Source organism: Anas platyrhynchos, chromosome 2 (genome assembly GCF_047663525.1).
Source record: "Anas platyrhynchos isolate ZD024472 breed Pekin duck chromosome 2, IASCAAS_PekinDuck_T2T, whole genome shotgun sequence".
Classification (NCBI taxonomy): domain Eukaryota; kingdom Metazoa; phylum Chordata; class Aves; order Anseriformes; family Anatidae; genus Anas; species Anas platyrhynchos.
Genome location: NC_092588.1, coordinates 45,330,368 through 45,351,378, shown reverse-complemented (window position 1 = coordinate 45,351,378; position 21,011 = coordinate 45,330,368). Strand labels below are relative to the sequence as shown.

General features: G+C 38.3%; 1 protein-coding gene across 3 annotated transcripts in view; it reads right to left on the bottom strand.

The window, feature by feature from the left end:
* The window catches only part of ASXL3 (ASXL transcriptional regulator 3), a 136,205-nt gene that overhangs the window by 18,501 nt on the left and 96,693 nt on the right, over positions 1 to 21,011 (bottom strand). For all 3 annotated transcript variants that reach the window (XM_027452167.3, XM_072034642.1, XM_038174564.2), the window contains 2 exons: positions 4,695 to 4,791; positions 4,132 to 4,237 (listed from right to left, as the gene is read on the bottom strand). In XM_027452167.3, the coding sequence (XP_027307968.3) occupies positions 4,132 to 4,237; positions 4,695 to 4,791 (203 nt within the window). The remainder of the gene's footprint in view (positions 1 to 4,131; positions 4,238 to 4,694; positions 4,792 to 21,011) is intronic.

Genomic DNA, 21,011 nt, shown 5'->3' with positions numbered 1-21,011 from the left:
GTCTCTTCTATATAGACTTTAGGTTCTTCATATAGTCTAAGTTTAGACTTTAAGTTTAGATGAGTAAATTAGTAACTGTAGGTGAGTAAAAGTCAGTTTACCTACATTTAGGTGAGTAAAGTCCTTTCTCTAAAGTTTCATGTGCAAATGAACAAAAGTTATCTTAGGAAAACAAAGGGGAATGCACTGCATTACTGAAAAATTAAACCAGTGGTCTATTTTCTCTAGCTGTCTTAAATCATGAGAGATATTGCCTGCTAGTTCTCTTTATGGAATGAAAAATAACAAAGGAATGAAGGACAGAATAAAGGTCAATGCAAATGTCACATGGACACTACGCAAATGCACACATTCCAGTAATGTATCAAAAAGGAAGAAATATAAGAAAAAAAAAAAGATAATTCAGGATTAAGGCCAGAAGAATATGCACTGAATCGTAATCAGTTTTATGCAGTACTGGAAGTACTGGAAATAACTACTATCTTAAGAAGACACTGCAGTGAAGAAGAAAATACTTTCAAGAGAAGAAGGCTCAAGATCAGCATGTTTAAGGCAATCCCAGATTGCCAGATAAACAGCTGATCTGTCTTCCTCCTTAGAGAAACAGACATCCAAAGTTTGCAAAACAGCAAAAAATATGAGAACAGCAGTAAACAGCCATTAGTGAAAGTGCTCATAAGGACATGATTCAACTGATAAAGTAAGGGCAGTCAGTTATTAAATAATAATAATAAAAAAAAGTAACTCAAACAGCTACTCAAGGATATATGGATGCTGATACTCTAGTGCTGTGGTAAAAAGGACTGGGGAAAATTAAAAGAAAATTAATGAAGGATTAAATCAGCAATAAAATTCAGAGGAGGTCTACCCAAACTTAAACCTTTGATTTAGTGAGCTGGCAGGGCCATCCTGACACATAACTCTCTGAAGGGTGGGAAAAGAAAATGTTGAGACAATAGAATGTAGCCTTTATAATCCTAGAGGCAACAGCTGGAAAAATGCAAACTTCTGGCAATATGCATCAGCTGATCCTGGATAAATGACTGCAGAATGAAGTTTCTGCTTTTTAAAGTAAGCTAAAGAGAGGTAAAATGAACAATGATGAAAAAGCAGAAAGAGAACATAAACAGATGGAAGTAAACTACAACTGACAGTCCCATGATAAACAGCCTGAGCAGAGAGATGAACAAACACAAAAAACATAATGCACACAGCCTACACGAAAGAAGCACTCTAATGCCATTGAATGCTATCAACTACAGAGCATGTAAAAACATATATCAAAGAATCTATGTCCATTAATGATCATTCTCTAGGTACAAGGTGAAAGTTGAACTTAGTTATGGGATATTTAAAATCAAATGAGCTGAAGTCAGAGTAAGATTCCAGATCAACTGGCAAGTGAGTAAGTTAGACTGCACGAGATCCATTTTGCAGATAGTGCATCTGAGAAATAGCTCAGGAAGCTTTCAAAATCTGCTACTTCCATTGAATCAACATAACTGAAAATAGATGAAGCACAATCATATGCATAGCAAGTTTAAAAAACAGTGTAAAAAAATGGTAAGAGAACTTATACAAGGTGGAAACTATAGCAAAAGCTACCAGAGAGACAGTAAATAATTGGAAATATACTTCAGGACAAGCAAGTGAGCAGCTCTGAGGAGAAAGACCTGGGGCTGTTGGTTGACAAGAAGTTCAACATGAGGCAGCAATGTGTTCTTACACCCCAGAAAGCCAACTGTATGTTGGGCTGCATAAAAAGAAATATGGCCAGCAGTTCAAGGGAGATGATTCTCCCCCTCTGCTCTGCTCTCATGAGACCCCACTTGGAGCACTGTGTTCAGCTCTGGGGTCCCAGCATAAGAAGGACATGGACCTGTTAGAGCAAGTCCAGAGGGCCACACGGATCATCAAATGGCTGGAGTACCTTTCATATGAAGACAGGCTGAAAGGGCTGGCTTTGTTCAGCCTAGAAAAGAGAAGGCCCTGGGGAGACCTTATAGCAGCCTTCCAATACCCAAATGGGGTCTACAGGAAAGCTTTGTCAGGGAGTATAGTGATAGCACAAGGGGTAATGGCTTTAAACTAAAAGAGGGGAGATTTAGATTAGAGGAAATCTTTCTCTCAGAGGGTGATGAGGCACTGGCACAGGCTGCCCAGAGAAGCTGTGGATGCCCCATCCCTGGAGGTGTTCAAGGCCAGGCTGGATGGGGATTTGGGCAACCTGGTCTGGTGGGAGCTGTCCCTGCAGGGGCTTGGAAGTAGGGGATCTTTAGGGTCCCTTCCGACCCAAAGCATTCTGTGATTATAAGCAGCAAAGAAGTAGAAGCTGCCTATATTTTAGCCAGGAAGAAGAATGCAAGTCAAACGACATAAGCTGGGGAAAAGGCAAGAGGGACCAGATTCAACACTGTAGTCAGAAATGGAAATTATGTGCAATATGACATTTTGCGTAACAATGTTGCTGTCAGGAACTTATCATCCCAAATGACACGTATCACTGCAGACTGAGTAATGATCTGCCAACCATTAGTGTCCAGCGATCAGCTAGCATGGCAGGACTGCTGGCTCTGTAAAATTATGAGTATCATTCTCTCTGCATATGACAGTCATTTGTGACTTTACAACAGGCTTCGGCTAGAGTTAAGTGCTCATGCTAAGCTCTTACTAAACTTCTGCATGTTGTGGAAGGTCCTGACTTTTTTTTTTTTGTTGTGGAAGGTAACTGACTTTTATCTTGACATGCATAATGAGAAGCCCTTTTGTTCCTTACCTAAAAACCCAATAAATACTTTTTGATATTAAAGGGATCAATGGCTGGACTAAATTGAGGTCTCAAAGCTTTTAAGTAACAAATGAACCACTTGATAATAAGAAAATCTGCAATAGCAAGACCCTAGAATTTCCATTATATTTGAAGATAAAGTGGTGTAGAAGTAGTATACACACTGGAAGAAAACACCTAGCAAGGATGGGAAAAAATAAAATATTAAAATGTATCTGTACATTTCCTGCTTTGTTTTCACCACATTTCCCAAGGCAGTGGATTGTGAGAAGTAGCATTGTTACTGCAGAAACACTTTAGTTAATGCCTTAATCTTTACATGCAGATTTTCCAGTGTCCCAGATTTCATAAGTAAAAAGCATCTAACAACAAAACTAAAACTCATGTGATGATGCTTCCCCTGGTATATTTTTGTCTACTATGTTATTCATAAATTCCATTCAAAGATACCTGAAAATGAAAAACTAATACATTTTAAAGAATTAGTTTATACTTCATAATGATTAATATTACAGATTATTAGTATCTTTAATAATATTTTTAAAAATGGAGATGCAATTTAAAGTATTGATAGATTAAAAAACAGTTTTTAAAAGGAAGATTTCAGAATTTTAAAAATATGTCAATCTCTTTCAAATTTTGATTTTTAAAAAGAGAAAATTGAAGGACTAAATTCAGCTTTTGCTGAATGTCATCTATGGGTAAGGATCAATCAAATCACAGTGACTCTTCCCTGTTTTGTACATGGAGTGATACCATCTAATTAATTTTAGCCAGTTATGGGTATTTATTTATTCTTTGCATCTCACTTCTAAAGTTAGACTAGTCATATTCACATGACTCTAGCCAGTATTTCTTCTGTTGTGTATTATAATCCCATAAAAAGCCATATCAGTCAAAAAAAAAGAACTATGTGATAAAAAAATAATCCTGATTAGGAAAAAATAAAATAAATATAAACAATCTGCAAAAACATTTCTGCTGGTCTTCTGGTCTGTAGAAGCTGTCTTTATATTTTGCAACAGGGAAGAATTGCCGTAATGCCATCTTTTAAAAGATAATTAGAAAAATACTCACATGCTTAGGCCTTGTGTCTTAAGCCTTCCTTGGAATGAATTTTTATGGATGAGTTACGAACCTTTAAAAATGCAATTGTAATGCAAGTGCAGACATGCTGCTATAATTCTACTCACAACTTCTTATATCAGGGAATGACTGCCTTTGATAACCACTTTATTAAGTTTTACAGCATATGACTGTGCTATGTGAAGCAGAGAATTATATTTTCATTTGCTCCTAAAAGAAAATGAAAAAAAAAAGCTTGTATTTGCTTCAATACTTACTTTTCACCATAAAACCTTTCAAAGAATTTTTCTTTCCAAGGTTCTGTTTTCTTTTCCTTTTCAATCTCTTGTCTGATGCGCAACTGCATTTCTGGAGTAAATTCCCCTAAAAAACAAATACTAACATATTGAACAAAAGTTGTCAAGGATTAGTTTAATGGATAATTATAAACTACAGATACACAGATGATGTACAGTGATTTCTGTTACAGTCATCCAACAATCCCCTATAAATATATTTAAAAAACAAAAGACAGTGTGACATTTACCATATAACATTGCTATCTCAAAGTATATTGGTGGGATTTAGTCACATGCATTTATGCTTCCACAGCTGGCAACGACGAAAACATTTTTCTTTCTTTTTAACTGTCAAAATAAACTGTCACAGCAAGTTGTAAAACGGTATACTAAATTCAAAATGGAAGTAGCAATTTTTCTTTTTCTGTATTATTGCTGTACTACACTTTCCATTTTAAAAGTATTTCTCAAATGTAGAAACAGAGGCCTTCTTCATAAAAATAATTAAACTTTGGTAAATCTGAGAACAAGTAAAGAGTTACCTTCTGCCAATCGTTGTTTCCACCCTTGTGCTGCATATGCGAAGAATTCATTATTTAGAGCGGAACTACTGAGGCGCAAAACTCCATCACTTCCCATCTAGAAAATAAGCCGATGGTAGCAGAAGATACTGTCAGAAACAGTGTTAACCAGGATTACATAAAAATGGAGTTCCAATTAAGGGAAATGGGAAGGGATACAAAGTGGAAATAAAAAAGGAAATCACCTCCTATTACTAAAACAAAATTTTCATTATGGTCATTACTGTAAACGCATATGAGTTAATCCAGCATCACTGTGCTCTCTTCAACAGTAATGTCATCACTATTACTGGTGTCAACTCAGTTTACAACTGATGTGTTTTAATCACAGCTCTCTATGTTGAGCCTAGTATGTCCAGAGCTATGGTGCACAAGCAAAAATCAAGATCGTTATTGTACTTGTGCATCTGCCTGGAATACGGTACAAAACAAATTAATTAAATATAATGAGGAGAGTAACTTTGCTATATTTCTCAATGGTAAACACACTTAACAGTCATGCTAGCTAATGTGCTATACTGACAGAAGAGTGGATGATGAGTAACCTTAACAAAATAACTAGTGTAAATGCAACACTAAAAGCAAAAACAGCCATATGCATAATTTTATAGGCATCAAAAGTGTGAAAGAACATTATAATTATTTTACTTTCTACATCTGTCAACCATTCAGTGATACAACACCATTAAAAGTCTAAATTACAATATTTTCTGTAATAGTTTTGAAAAGCAATCCAAGTATTAAGCTTTCTTCTACCATGAAACTCGATGCTAATTTTCAGTTTGGAAGGATATATTTGACTGTTGAAGGAATTCTAATAACTAATTGAAGGAATTTTAATAACTGGAAAAACAAAACAAAACAAAACAAAACAAACAAACAAAAACAAGTAAGTGGTGATATCACCTCTAGCATAATAAGCAGACAATAAAAATAAAGTAGTAAATAAAGAATGGAAACAGCAGAAGAGAGAACATCAGTAGAACAGTCACTCTCACTACAGGTCATTCTACGTCTTCTGAAGTTAATAACAAATAAATCCTTGAAAATGCCATTGGTAATCTAGTAGTAAAAAAAGATACCATATTTCCAGCATATTAATATGTGTTTTAGCTATGTAATATCCCTTAATTCTCAGTACTTGTTTCATACCAGAGGCAGAAAGCAGCAGATGCGTCAGAACATTTAATGATATTTAGCCATGTCTCCCTCACTGAGGTCTACGTTTCACAGATAACATCGTCTTTACTTTCAGAAAAGCCTTTGCTAATTTACTCATTTCCTAGGTGACATCCTGTCCCGTAATAATCTCATAGGAGTAAAACAGGAAGATGTGAAGTAGTAAAAAGAGAAACAGATGCATGGCCTCTGAAAAACAGGCAATGCAAAAGGCATTTGATTCCAGCCAGAAACCTGTATGTGCATGGTACCAGAGTCCTTCAGTGGGATACACACCTACAGTATTGCTGCCTGTGATCTCCTGCTAGATGGCATTGTTTTGCCAACAAGTCAGAGGACTTGTATTCATTAGGGTGGATAAATAATGCCTCCATGCTTCTCATGATGTGGGTTGCAGAACACCTTAATTATAGATTGCCTATGACTAAAGAAACTGGAGAAAAAATGGAAAGAAACAATGAAACATGCAGCAAAAGCAGCAAGAAAATAAAATCTGTGAAAGACCAGAAACATGTATTTATTGTATAAAGTAAACTGGTTATTTTTTCTCTGCACAGCTGAACTTTTTGGGGATATAGTTAAATTCCCAAATTAGTATATTAAAGTGAGATTTTAGATACTGCTGTCTCTTGCATCTGAATAAACAAATCAGCAGTTGGTCAAAACCAGAATTTGTACAACTTCCTAAAAAGGTAAGATGAGAAGTTATAAAGAAAATAATCACAAGTAACTAAATAAACAATTTTTGTTTCCCAAAGAAGGATTCTGAAGCTACCTTCAATTTCAACATAAAAGAAGATGAAATAGTGACACCCACTCATGTCAACATAGGTTCTACTACAAACTTCAATAAAATCAAATTTCCATCCCAAAATCTAACATTGTTTTGCAGGGAAGAGTAATACAAAAATGAAATTGTTGTCATTTAACCTTGCTTAAATGTAGTCTACCTTGTAAATACAAGGTCCTCCTGAAACCCCATTGCTTAGCTGGTGGCAAACAGTGAAGTCACATTATTAGCCAGATCAACAAATCTCACAGGAAATTAATAATTTACAGAGACAAATTCTCTGTTAAATCAGCAAGATGAACCAACTTATCCTAAACCCATACGATCATTAGACTTCATGCAAAGACGGAATGGACTGCAAGAGGTGGAAAGAGCAGCAATCCACCTGTAGATTGCATTAAATATAATATGAAACTGTAGCCAACTGTGATTGAGCTACTTTACTGGGCTGCATAAATCAAGAGCATTATGAAGACTGCCAAGTTAGATTACCATGTGAATACAGGAAGAACAGTATTAGCTTTGTTGTAACTGTGCTATCATAAGGACTTGAGAAAAGAAAGGTTTGTAGGAAGAGGTACTGCATCTTTTATTATATTGGCTACTGTAGTTGAAAAAGTGCTAAGCTTTTGGTAGCAAAATTTCTTACAAGGTATTCAAAAGGAAATGCAAACTCCAAGCTAAATGAGCTAAATGAGTTAACCTAACAGAGGTTAACTAGACCACATAACAGAAATGGATGGGGCGGAACTGCAGAACTGAAATAAAATGTTAGCAGGGTCACAGGTAAAAGGCTATTAGCTACTATGGACCAGGAAGAGAAACAAGGAGGAAGTACTTGTGGAAGGAAAAAAAAAAAAGAAACTTAGGGGAAAAAGAAACTTAGGGGAAAAAATAAGGGGGGATAAGAGCAAGACAGCAGTGGTTTGCCTGAGAAGAAATACTGGTATAGGTCAACTAGCAGCAATGGAAAAACAGGTCATTTGTGGACCAATTTAGATTATTTGTCACAGAATCACAGAATTGTAGGGGTTGGAAGGTACCTCAAGAAATCATCGGGTCCAACCCCCTGCCAAAAGCAGGTTCCCTAGAGCAGGTTGCCCAAGTAGGTGTCCAGACGGGCCTTAAATATCTCCAGAGAAGGAGCTCTACAGCTTTAAAGTATTAGGAAAATATATTTCCAAGACCAAAAACATAAGGATGCTTATATTAAAAAAATAAAAACAAACTTAAGGAAAAATGACTGCTGACTACATCATTGTCATTGCCTTGATGAACTGTCAACTGGGAAAAGCTATCCTAAGATTTGTGTTCAGGTAGCCACAGAAATCAAGGAAGATTTAAATAGCTGGAACAACCAAAAACTAGACAGGAAATCATATAATGATACAGAAGGTGGAAACACAATAATAATTAGAGGAGAAGCTTCTAGTGGTCTATTTTAGCACAATATGGAAGAATTCAGACTAAAACACGATGGAGGGATGTTGAAAGCAGGCACTATTTTGTAAACATGGTACACATAATTTAAGTTAAGAGAGAACAAATAAGATTAAAATGGAGAATTCTACTTGAATGTAACAAGACTAAACTTTTAAATCAAATAGGATTTGGAACCCTCTTAAATCAGCACATAACTTAGTTAAATTAATGCATGGCAGTCAAAATTTCCTCTTCAAAAATGCAGGAAAATATAGAGTTGGCTGACCTCAGTGACTTCGCTGAACATGCTCAGAAACATGAGATCAAAGAACACCTGTGCTAAGAATGGAACAGGAAGAATGCATTCACTCAGTTAAAGCTCAAAGAGAAAAGGATGACAACAAAAAAGCTAAAGGAGCTCTACGGCTTAAGAAATGAAGTGAATGAGAGAATTTTTCAAAATGTAATAGGGGAACAAAAAAATACTAAGCAGAAAACAGATACACTACCAAATGAAAGAAAACAAAAGCTAAAACAACTACCAAGAAGTACAATCTTTTAGCTATTTTTGATTCACTTAAAGATTTCTACGCAGGAAAAAAAAAAAAAAAAAAAAAAAAGGACAAGTTTGAGCAGTCATAAAACTAGTAATTGTACATCTAGTTATTTTGAAACAAACAAACAAAAACAACAGGGAACACTTGTCTACCAGAAACAATGATACTAACAAAGATGTTCTACTTTTTCTTAATACATTAGTCAGGTGACGTTAGGCTGACATTTTTTTTTCTGCTGTTAAACTTGGAAAGACCAAGTGGTCTTCTTCCTACAATATTAGGTAACATATCCTCTACTGAAATCTTATCTCACTCAGAGAATACACATTCACCTAATCCAAAAAAATTAAGTGGAAACTGAAATTTTTGAAGCCAAAGGGTGTATTTACTTCTCTATCCTCTGACAACGGAGACAGCATAATTAACCACTACTTCTAAATTAGAATTTGTAGAAACATGCCAATAAAGCAGTTCTTAAATACACTATTAAGTTTTATGGCATTTAAAAAATGCTGTCCAGCAGAGACAGTGTGTTAATGAGCTGGAACAACAAACATTTCTTGAGAAGTTTATGTTGTATTCTATTGAGCTTTAAATTCTGATTGAGCACAGTGATAGAATTATGTCTCAGAATGAATACCTCTAAGCAGAACTCACAGTGGCTTTTAGAAGTTCCTCATTTTTATTTAAAGCTAACAAAAAGCACCCAACTCAAAAATATTTGCTAAAAAAACAACATCTGTTTGCATTACAAAGCATTAAAAAGTCAAATGCTGTTCTCAAGGAACTGGGTAATTTTTCCACCAACAGCTACTTCCATTATATTCCTCCAAGTTCTACTGAAAAATCTCTTGTGACAATAAGGCCAGGGTTAATTTTGCAGTTCTACTTGAAGAAGCATACTCGTTTTAGTGAGGATACAGCAAGCGCTGCATGAGAGTATATGAGTAGGTTACCTTATCTTGGCTAGAACATCAGAACACAAGAAATTAGCAAGTCTACTATTTCTGTCTTCCTTTCAAATGATTCAAACCTCTCCCTGTTTATAAAAATAGTAATGACCCACTACATCTACTTGCTATGAAGTATCACATATTTCTTACATGAGAGCTTACATGTGAATACCACATCATTTGATCATACCTCACAACACAAAAGCAAACAAACAAAAAGCAATCAGTGAGACAAGTAAAAATTCATCCAAACTAAGTGTTCTGCATCACTTATGGAATTATAAGCTTTTTACAAACAACTGCTAAACCTCTTTTGTGCTTTTATATTTTGTCCTGAGGGATGAACTGTCCTATAATTCACAGAATTTCCCAAAGGTGTTTAAAAGGAATCATGTGCAAAAGACGGAAGTTATGAGAAAATACATTTTGACACCTTTGCATTACAGATTCCAAAATATTAAAAATGAAAAACTTAGCAGCATTTTTATTACACACAGGAAAAATGTATTTTGTTTCTGTATATGGAGACACACCACTGCTATTTTGTAGCATGGAACAAAAGCACTTCTCCAGTACTGGGCACCAGCATCAAATTGACCTGTGAGAGATGTATATAGTGCAAGTACCAGACTCTGAAGATGAGACAACCTTAGTGACCGACTTTCTTAACATGTTACGATCTCCCTTGTTTCATCTATAGAATAGAGACACAGACTCAGATAAAGCTAGCCCTATAGCAGAAAATCACATATAAGGCACTCATAGCAGCTCATTTTCTCACAATAAAATTTCAGTTAAGGGCAGGAGGCAGGAATCGAGTTAGCACACTCATTATGCTGAAATCTAACAAAAAACTAAATCAGCCACATTTGGGATGTAATGTTACAGAGACAATCACTTTGGAAAGATGGCTAGATGGATGACATGACAGGTTTGGCTCATTTTACTCTTGACAATTTGACAATCACAAAGCAAAAGTCCACATGCAGCAGGGAAGACTGGTATCTGTATTTTCCACCAAAGATCTCTAAAACTAACGGGAACTTGTTCCAAGAAAAAGGACTATTTGAGTACAAGCACACAGAAATAAACACCTATTTAGATGTTCTTATTCATCAGCCTGAAGGAGCTCCTCTGTCTTCACCAACAGTAAAGGAAGCCTAAAGAAGATCAGATTCCTAATCAAGGCTTCTACACTTGCAACCTAAACTAGCCAGCATGAAACAGTGCTCCTCCTACCCCCTCCATCTACATTCAAACATGACATCAGTAGAAATATTTGTGGTGTGCCAGATACTTTGTTGCTCCACACAATCACAAAAGAATTAAAAATTTCTACCAAATCTGCTGAAAAGTGATGGGAAGCTTTAGAACAGATTGCAAATACACAGCTCAATATGCACAAACTTCTACCAAATGGACATCCTCCGAATGCAGACTAGTGTAAACTGGATGAGTAATTTGTAATACATATTTTGATGACTGATTTTTGTGCTTTTCTTACACAACCATTATACTGGGTAGGCCAAACATGCACAAATTCATATTTGTTGATACCACACATTTCCACAACCTCCTACTGGTCATCATGAAGTTTGATGCATGAATTGTCCAGCACGGGTTTTTGTCAGGAAAAAAACAAAACAAAACAACAACCACAGATTTCACAGTCATTATCATCAAGCTAGGTGGTTCATGTTGTAACTGGAGTGAACTGCCTTCTCTTTTAAACTGCCTTCTCTACTCTCAAAACAACAGGCTATCTACTAAGATTACTTTAGCCACCCAAGTACAGGTGCACACAACAACAATTTCTAGCTACCAACTGACCTTAGGCCTGAGCCTATTTCAAGACTTGTGAAGCAGTACGTGGAATGGAAGACGGAAAGTGCACAAATAATTCTGACCCAATGCACAAGCAAGAGCCAGGTGATACTACCAAATACCAGCATACACTGCCAAAACTGCACATTTGTCATCAGTGGCTGTATGCCACTACTGGAAGTGCTTTTGGGATTCTCTGAAGAGGTAAATAGAAAGGGAGAACCATTCATCACAACAAAAACAACATCAAAACTCATACTTTATAGATGATCATTCAATGAAAAAGATCTCACTAGCTCACTAGTACTGCTATTTATACCTACAGTAACAGTACCAAAGGCATGCAAGTCGGGACACTACAGCTTTATACAAATGCAACTTAAAAAGAGACAGATGGAGGGGTCCCTGGCTGGACTTCAGTTTGAGACTAAAACAACTAACGTAAATGTCTAGACATGGCCTACATTTCTTATCTCCCATTAATGTCAGTGGATGTCTAGCCAGTGCACTCAGAGGAGCCTAGAGGACTATTCTGATGACCAGTAAGCTGGCAACTGCTTTCTAGAGAGACAAACAGCTCCCCAGGCTCTGTTTTTCATGCATTGACTACATCTGCATTGTCTTTAAAGGGAGTTTACACACTTAGCACACCTGCACATCCAAATTTAGATGTCTTAATTTGGAGGTTATGCCACCCTCCCCTTGTCAAACAGCTCAGAAATTAGCAAGAAAGCTACAAAGAGGTAATGCACTACAACAAATGAAAACTGTAACAACAAAGGCACTGACCAAATTAATTTCTGTTAATTGCTCATAAAACAACATAAGAGACAAGGTAGTGCATTTCTTAAAGGCCACCTACCTTGTCATTAACTGCTGAAAACTTAAAAAAAATACATACCATGACACACAGAGCAGAACTAGATATGTGCTCCACAGATACATTTGGATAAAATGTTCCCCATCTAACCAGTCACAAACAAGCTCCTGAGGATTGACCTGATGGAGTATAAACTCACATGGCTGTTGCACAAGGCAAAAAATATTACATTCCTATCCCTCTTGAAACAGCATATTAGAAATGGGCACAAGCAAAATTTAAGTAGTCAGTCTCAGGCAACTAATTAGTTTCCATGTGTAAATGTTTGGCAAGTCTAAAATTCAGATACCAAAGAACAATGGCACCCAAGCACATAAACAGAGAATAAAAAGCTCTCTGTGTACTAATCCCTTCAAACCTTCATAAATCTTTATACACAGAGAATTGTAATGTCAAAATCAGAACCTGTTCTGGCAAAAGACAGGAACCAGTCCCAACAACAGAGAAAGAAAAGCAAGTGGTCGCAGCATCCAAGAGATTTACCACCTCAGAATGGATTCGGAGGGAGAAATGAAGTGGAATGAGGACAACAGAGACCCTCAATAACATCTTGGGATGTATGATGACTGTAAAATCTACCCATTTCACTGATTATTAAATTTGGATGTCCATCTACCTTTGATCTGAGAACGCAGTGAGAAATGACAGTGACTGGATCAGAAGTGCCAAGGAGGCTGTAAGACTCATCATGGAGCCTAGGGATCTGCTGATGTTTTTAACAGCACAGACTGACCATGAAGTTGTGGTTAAATAGCTGTTACAGTCAGACTGGCTTTGGCATCTTTACCTATGACAGGATGCCCAAGAATGTTTAGATATAGGGCAATAGGTAAGCAAAGATGGAAAATAGTCCTCACATAAGAAAGGAACATGCTGTGATGATTTGCTAAATCCTTCAAATCTTACTGCTGTATTTATATATGTGGCCCAATAATATGGGCAAATCATAAGGGAATAGTCAAGCCCCCTGGTAAAGTACACAACTAAATCAACAAAACCACACACGATGATTATTAGGTAATGCATCTCTGCCCAAACCAAGTTTATTTATAAAAGGAGGCATTAAAGAAGGAGCCAATATGATGACAGTGGAAACTTAGCCCAGTTTCTAATGGCTGAACACTAATGCAAGTACTACAAATGGTACATAGAAGGTCTTGGAAGATGTAGTTGACAACCAATATTTTGATTTACTAGGCAAAATGGAGATATGGTAATTCATATAACTCATAGTAATATTAAAGGCTAAAGCTTGTTTGTGAAAAAAATACTAATGATAGCAGAATAATAAAAAAAAAGTGTTTCAATTAAGCATACTTTCATAACAGCAGAATTAGTTGGGTGAATCCCCCAAGGACTCTATGCAAGCAAAAAAAGAAGTTAAAGAAACCTCACAGATCTCTAAATAAACAATAGTGGCCATACCAAGTGCAAAGTATCCTACAAAGGATTAATTGGGATTGTACAATGAGACCAGATAGTGTTAGTGAAGACCCCACTGTTGATCTCACATCATGCAGGGAATGGAAATGAGGTCAACTTACTAAGCAAAAATACTACAGTAGAACATAAAGGGCTAAAATGAGATGTGGTTGGCAATGGACATATCAATCTCTGAAAGAAATAATTTTGTAAGTATATTAGGATCAAGAAGATGATGAAACGAAAAAAAAAGTCCACTGTGCAATACAGCAGAAAAACAAGAGAGATGCATAGACAAAGCTAATGCTCATAGTGCCTTTTTTGCCTCCATCTTGACCAGAAATATCTGAGGTGTTTAATAGAATAAACGACATCAACAAAAGGCTAAGATATTACTCTTGAATAAGCAAGAAGCTGAATACTTACACATATTCAAATCAGCTCGGCTTGATGGACCAACCTCCCAAATGCCCAATTGTGAATCTATTTCAGAACTACTAAAGACATATTTCGTGAACACATGGAGCAGCAAAGAGGGTCTGGGACAAATGCAAAAATATACAAGTTTATATAATTTTATGTACACAGCATATATGTGTCACCTGTGTGCAAATAGGGGGAGATAAGCACAGCTAGACTTACAGACCATGCCAGCTTCAGGACACCTCTGTGGCCTACACATAGTCTCTTTTCAGATGACCTGGGGTTTCCAAAGACATTTGTATGGGTTGATCCTTGGTGGACATAACCCAGAAGCTACAGGAGACCTACACCCTTTCGAAGAAGCAGTTAGGTACTAGACTACATACCACTTGTCTCGATAGGTACAAGAAGCCTATGGATACTATGGATAAGTATCTTGCTTGCTCCCTCTGTTTTCACGCTCTGGAGAATTTGTGCCATGATTAAAGCACAAGATATCACACTATAAACAACTGCTTGGAAGTTAACGTAACAGCCAACATAGATTTGTCAAGAACAGATCATGTCAAATCAATTTATTTTCTTACTGACAGCATGAAAGGCCTTGTGATAGAAGAGAAAATGCACAAGTTTTATATCTTGATTTTAATAATAGTGTGTCACATGACATTCTCTTAAGCAATCTAGGATTTATAAATTGCAATTAAGTAGCTGCAGAACTAGTCAAAACTTTTCTTAGTGAACTATTGTTTATTATTGTTTTGTTACTGTTAATTGTTTGTTTATATTATTATTATTATTAGTGTATATTATTTTTGTTAGAAGTGCTGTGATTTCATAAGATAATAGCTTAGCTTTGCCAGCACACTATTTAAACCTTAGATTGTACTTAGCTCCTCACTATCGTAAGTGGATGTCATAGCATGGAGCATTGCACCTTCTCAGCACTGTCTTCTGTCTCTGCTTGTCTTGCACACTCTTGGTATCTGGACCCATCTTTCTCTAACATAAACCTTTCAAATTGGCCACCACATTCATGCTTTGTGACAGCTAGGAGGAGCCTTACCCAGTCCATAAACAACTCCTTTGCTAGCAGGTGACAGCTGATGCATATTAAAAAGCCAGGCAAGATACCATCTATTCTTTAGTCTGAGTGTGATGTATCTGCAGAACAGACTTCTCATCAAGTCTAAAAGCCAGAAATTATAATTTGGATATACATTATAGGTCCACAGAATAGCTGCAGAAAGTAGCATTATAAGGCCATACACTCTGTACATGCCAATATTTTCTATAAAAGCTTGTTACCACTGCAAATTGGAGAAAGCACACACAAGGGAAGCAGAACTTACATGTGCTTGTCAGTCTCTAGACTATTTAATTTCTGGCTGACACATTCTTCCAAAACTCTAACAAGGTCTGCTTGCATTTATCTTAGTCTGAATTCTATATAATACAAAACAATGATCCTCTTGCTCAGTATTCTGGCTAATAATCCAGGAAATCCAGGAACCAATTATGTCAAGTTCTCCACAGCTAAAGCTTTCCCTGTCAAATAATAGTTGGCAACTATAAAACTTAACTCTAACACATTTAAAAATACTTTTAAATGAACCTACATGTATTTCTAGTATGAAAATTGTTAAGGAAGTTTCTCCTATTTCTACAGAATACTGCTGACTGTTCAAGTATGCCGTTACCTATCTGAAAGTCATTTTTCCACTTATACAACTACCATTCAATGAGATTGTGATAAATGGAACCAAACTAAAAGGATGCTGTAACAGTTGGCGAGTCTGTAATAGAGAACGAGTGTGAAAGCGCTTGAGTAAGAGAAGGAAAAGCAGCTGTAGTTGTCACAAAAAATCTGTAAGTTCTGTTAAACACTGGCTGCATTTCTGATGACAGGATTTCTGCTATACAGCTCATTGTTAAGTGAAGATGCTACATTTTTCAGCAGTCAGTAGTATGGGAATGGTACCATATGGTAACAGTATCAGATAAAATCAGAAGTTTGACTGACCCTTGATAATTGCAAGGAACAGACAATGTAGAGAAAACTTGCAAAAGACTCCATAATGGCCAATCATTAGGAAAGCTGTCAAAGGGAAGATTTCTATTTCAGTTTAGCTTAGGTGGCATATGACTGAAAAAGGGGATTTTTATTTCACATAAACATTTCAGCACATTAGATATGTGTGGCTACTATATATGCATAAACCATCTTCTATTTATATCTGATATAGTGTGCCAACAATCAATGCTAACTTTAAGTACACAAAAGACTTCCATGAATTAGTTGCCTACTGGATAAAATACAGCACTTGACTATTATTAAATTTGCTTCTCTTCACATTTAATTTAGTTCTGGTAGATTAAAAAAGACTAAATCCAAGAATTTTGTTTTTTAACAAACGTTTATGGTTCATGTAAATTTTGGTGTACGGCCCATTCTGTAGCTTTTCAACTTGATAGAACTTTGAATTTAATATTCAAGATAACGACCTAATATTATTTATTTAAGTAAAGGGCATTTTCTTTCTTTCATGCAGCCTCCTTATTGCTGCTTAATAGTTGACCAAACAGATGTTTCTGCTGAGTTGTCCATAATTTTGACCATATCTTCTTTACAAGTCTAATTTAGAAACTACCAGTGAAAAAACTCACATCATTATTTCTAGTACAAAACAGTGTATGTTTTCCTACATTTAAGCCTCACTAACGCCATTAAGCTTCAATGTCCAGCTTTGAATGCTTCACTATGGAATGCCTCAGTATCGGATTACTGACATTTTTGGGTAAACCTTACATTGTAGGAGAAATGGCCGCAAATATACAGAGCTCAAGAGTCCACAGGAAGAAACTGTAGATATGATAGATAACCCATAGTTCCCCCAGATGTGGTGGGAAAGCAGAGTCCGGAGATCTAGAAAAAGGAACTGTATGGGGCATCAGTGGCATTACCAGGTCCTAAAAACAAAACAAAACAAAACAAAACAAACAAAAAAAACAACAAAAAACCCTGTCTGAGGTGCCCCAACATGAGAGTTGAAGACAGAAAGAACCATCTTCACACAGTACACTTTAAATAGGGATAGAAGTCAGAGGCCAGGCACAAAACGTGATATACTAACAAAGGAAAACAAGAACACTAAGAAATTAAAGGGCTAGGCTAGCTCACTAATTAACAACTAATGTGCTCTCTTTACTCCTGGTTTTCCATATCCAAACATTGACACACACAGAAAATGGATTTCAAATCCTGTTTAAAAAAAAAAAAAAGAGGAAATAATGCAACAAAGAACCCAGAAGATTATAAAGGAATGAGCCCTAACCAAGATGATTCTCTCAAGAAGAAATCATTTCTCTCAAGAAGAAATCATGACACATTAACCTAAATAAAATTTTCTGACAGGACTAAGGAAAGAATGAGCAGTAGAAAAAAGCTACAGAATCATACACAGGACCTCTAGAGGTCACCTAGTTTTCAGTCATTCCAATTCAAGCAGTTTGCTTAGGGCATTGTCCACATGAAGCTGGAGTATCTCCAAGAAGAGAGCTTCCACAGCCCCTCTGGACACCCACTCACCGTGTTTAGCCATTCACTGTGAAAATATTATTCCTGATAATCAAATCAGATTTTCCCATGTTCCACCTTGTGTCCAGCACCTCTAATGCTATCACTACATGACACCAGGAAGAGTTCTGTCTTCTCTACACTCTACCATTAGCTAGCCATGGAATGACATAATATCCTCCCACAGCATCCTCTTCTGCGTGAATGAATCCAGCTCACCTGTGCTCCAGTCCTTCAACCATCCTGGTAGAACTTCACTGGGCTTACTTCAATATGCCAATGTCTTTCTAGACAGAAAGGCTATCAGTAATCACTTCTCTTGATCTGTTGGCTGGGCTCCTGCTCATACAACTCAGGGTTCTGTCAGGCTTCTTTCCTGCTTCTTTTCCTGTTGGCTCACATACAGCTTGCTTGCCAACCAAGACACACAGGTTCCTTTGTCTTTTTATGAAGATGGGTGCAATGTTTCTGTTTTCCAGTCACTGGGGCCCTTCCTCCATGATGTTTCAAAGATTTAGACAGCGGCCTTGCAAAGACATTAGGAAGCTCTCTCAGCACCCTTGGACTGCAGGCCATTGCTTCTCATATATTTCTATGAGCCAAGTTCTCTCAAGTAATCTTGGCTTGGTCCTTATCTACTGATAGCAATTCTCCTTGAATGCCTTCACTAAGCTCAGAGGCCAGGGAGACCTCGTTGGTGAAAACGGAGGCAAAGAAGGAATTATTACAGTCCACAGTCACTACATCACAAACCCCATTCAGCAGTGGTACCAAATTTTCCTTGTCCAGGCTATTACTACTACTGTTGCAATAGCTGTTCAAGTTGATTTTGATGTCCTTTTCACATTCCAGCTCCACCTGAGCTTTGGCTTTCTTTACACCACTCTTACATGCTAGGGCAGTTTCAAAATTCCTTCTTCAGCCTGTTCTCACTTCCACCTCCATCTGCATTTTTGTGTTGGATCATGGTCATGAGCTCCATTCTTAGCCAAGCTGTTTTCTTGATACATTTATTTGTTTTTATGAATATTGGTATGAAAACTTCTAATTCTTGGAGAATGCTCACCTGCCAGCTTTCATGAGCTTGTCTGTCCTTCAGAAATGCCTCCCATGGGATCCCACTCACCAGCTTCCTTAACAAGCTGAAGTTTGTTCACCTGAAGGGTCTATACTCTGCTGCTGTCCTTATTCACTCACCTCAGGATCCTGAACTCCACAGTCACTATCACTAAGGCTAGCAAGGCCATTTATTAATACACCCCCAACCTATTAAACCCCCAACATGTTATTCCATGCCACTGAACAGCAGATCCATCTGTGTATAAATCTCAGCAGCCTACTCCACTAACCACTATCAAGAAATATCCTGGTATCCTCCAGAAAACTTGTTGTTTGGATTCTATTGTGTTGCCCTTCCAGCAACACGAGAGATGTTAATGTCCCCCATAAGTAAGGCCACACCTATAGTACTGTGTCCAGTTCTGGGCTCCTCAGTACAAGAGAGAAGTAAACATTCTGCGATTCTGAGATAAAAAACAAGTCTGTGACACAGATTTCCTCTAGTTACTTAAAGAAGAGTTTATTGACTTTCTCACCCTATCAAAGAATGGTTGAGGTTGGAATGGACCACTGGAGGCCACGTGTTCCAATCTCCCTGCTCAAGGAGGGCCACCTAGAGAATCACAGAATCACAGAATTTCTAGGTTGGAAGAGACCTCAAGATCATCGAGTCCAACCTCTAACCTAACACTAACAGTCCCCACTAAATCATATCCCTAAGCTCTACATCTAAATGTCTTTTGAAGACTTCCAGGGATGGTGACTCCACCACCTCCCTGGGCAGCCCGTTCCAGTGCCTAACAACCCTTTCAGTAAAGAAATTCTTCCTAACATCTAACCTAAAACTCCCCTGGCGTAACTTTAGCCCATTCCCCCTCGTCCTGTCACCAGGCACATGGGAGAACAGGCCAACCCCCACCTCGCTACAGCCTCCTTTAATGTACTTATACAGAGCAATAAGGTCACCCCTGAGCCTCCTCTTCTCCAGGCTGAACAAGCCCAGCTCCTTCAGCCGCTCCTCATAGGACTTGCTCTCCAGGCCCCTCACCAGCTTCGTTGCCCTTCTTTGGACCCGCTCAAGCACCTCGATGTCCTTCTTGTAGCGAGGGGCCCAAAACTGAACACAGTACTTGAGGTGCGGCCTCACCAGAGCCGAGTACAGGGGGACGATCACCTCCCTAGCCCTGCTGGTCACACTATTTCTGATACAAGCCAGGATGCCGTTGGCCTTCTTGGCCACCTGAGCACACTGCTGGCTCATATTCAGCCGACTGTCCACCATCACTCCCAGGTCCTTCTCTGCCTGGCAGCTCTCCAACCATTCCTCTCCCAGCCTGTAGTTCTGCTTGGGGTTATTGCGCCCCAGGTGCAGGACCCGGCACTTGGCCTTGTTGAACTTCATACAGTTGACCTCAGCCCATCGGTGCAGCCTATCCAGATCCTCCTGCAGAGCCTTCCTACCCTCGAGCAGATCGACACACGCACCTAGCTTGGTGTCATCTGCAAACTTACTGAGGGTGCACTCAATGCCGTCATCCAGATCATTGATGAAGATGTTAAAGAGGACCGGCCCCAGCACCGAGCCCTGGGGGACGCCACTAGTGACTGGCCTCCAACTGGACTTGGCTCCATTTACCACAACTCTTTGGGCCCGGCTATCCAGCCAGTTTCTAACCCAACGAAGCGTGCGCCAGTCCAAGCCAAGAGCAGCCAGTTTCTTGAGGAGAATGCTGTGGGAGACGGTGTCAAAAGCCTTGCTGAAGTCAAGGTAGACCACATCCACAGCCTTTCCCTCATCCACCCAGCGCGTCACTTTGTCGTAGAAGGAGATCAGGTTCGTCAAGCAGGACCTGCCTTCCATAAACCCATGCTGGCTGGGCCTGATCGCCTGCTTGCCCTTCAAGTGCCGCATGATGACTCCCAAGAGGATCTGCTCCATGAGCTTCCCTGGTACTGAGGTCAAACTGACCGGCCTGTAGTTCCCCGGGTCTGCCCTCCGGCCCTTCTTGTAGATGGGCGTCACATTTGCTAGTCGCCAGTCAGCTGGGACCTCCCCCGATAGCCAGGACTGCTGATAAATGATGGATAGGGGCTTGGCCAGCTCCTCTGCCAGTTCTCTCAGTACCCTTGGGTGGATCCCATCCGGCCCCATCGATTTGTGGACATCCAAGTGCCGTAGCAGGTCATCAACC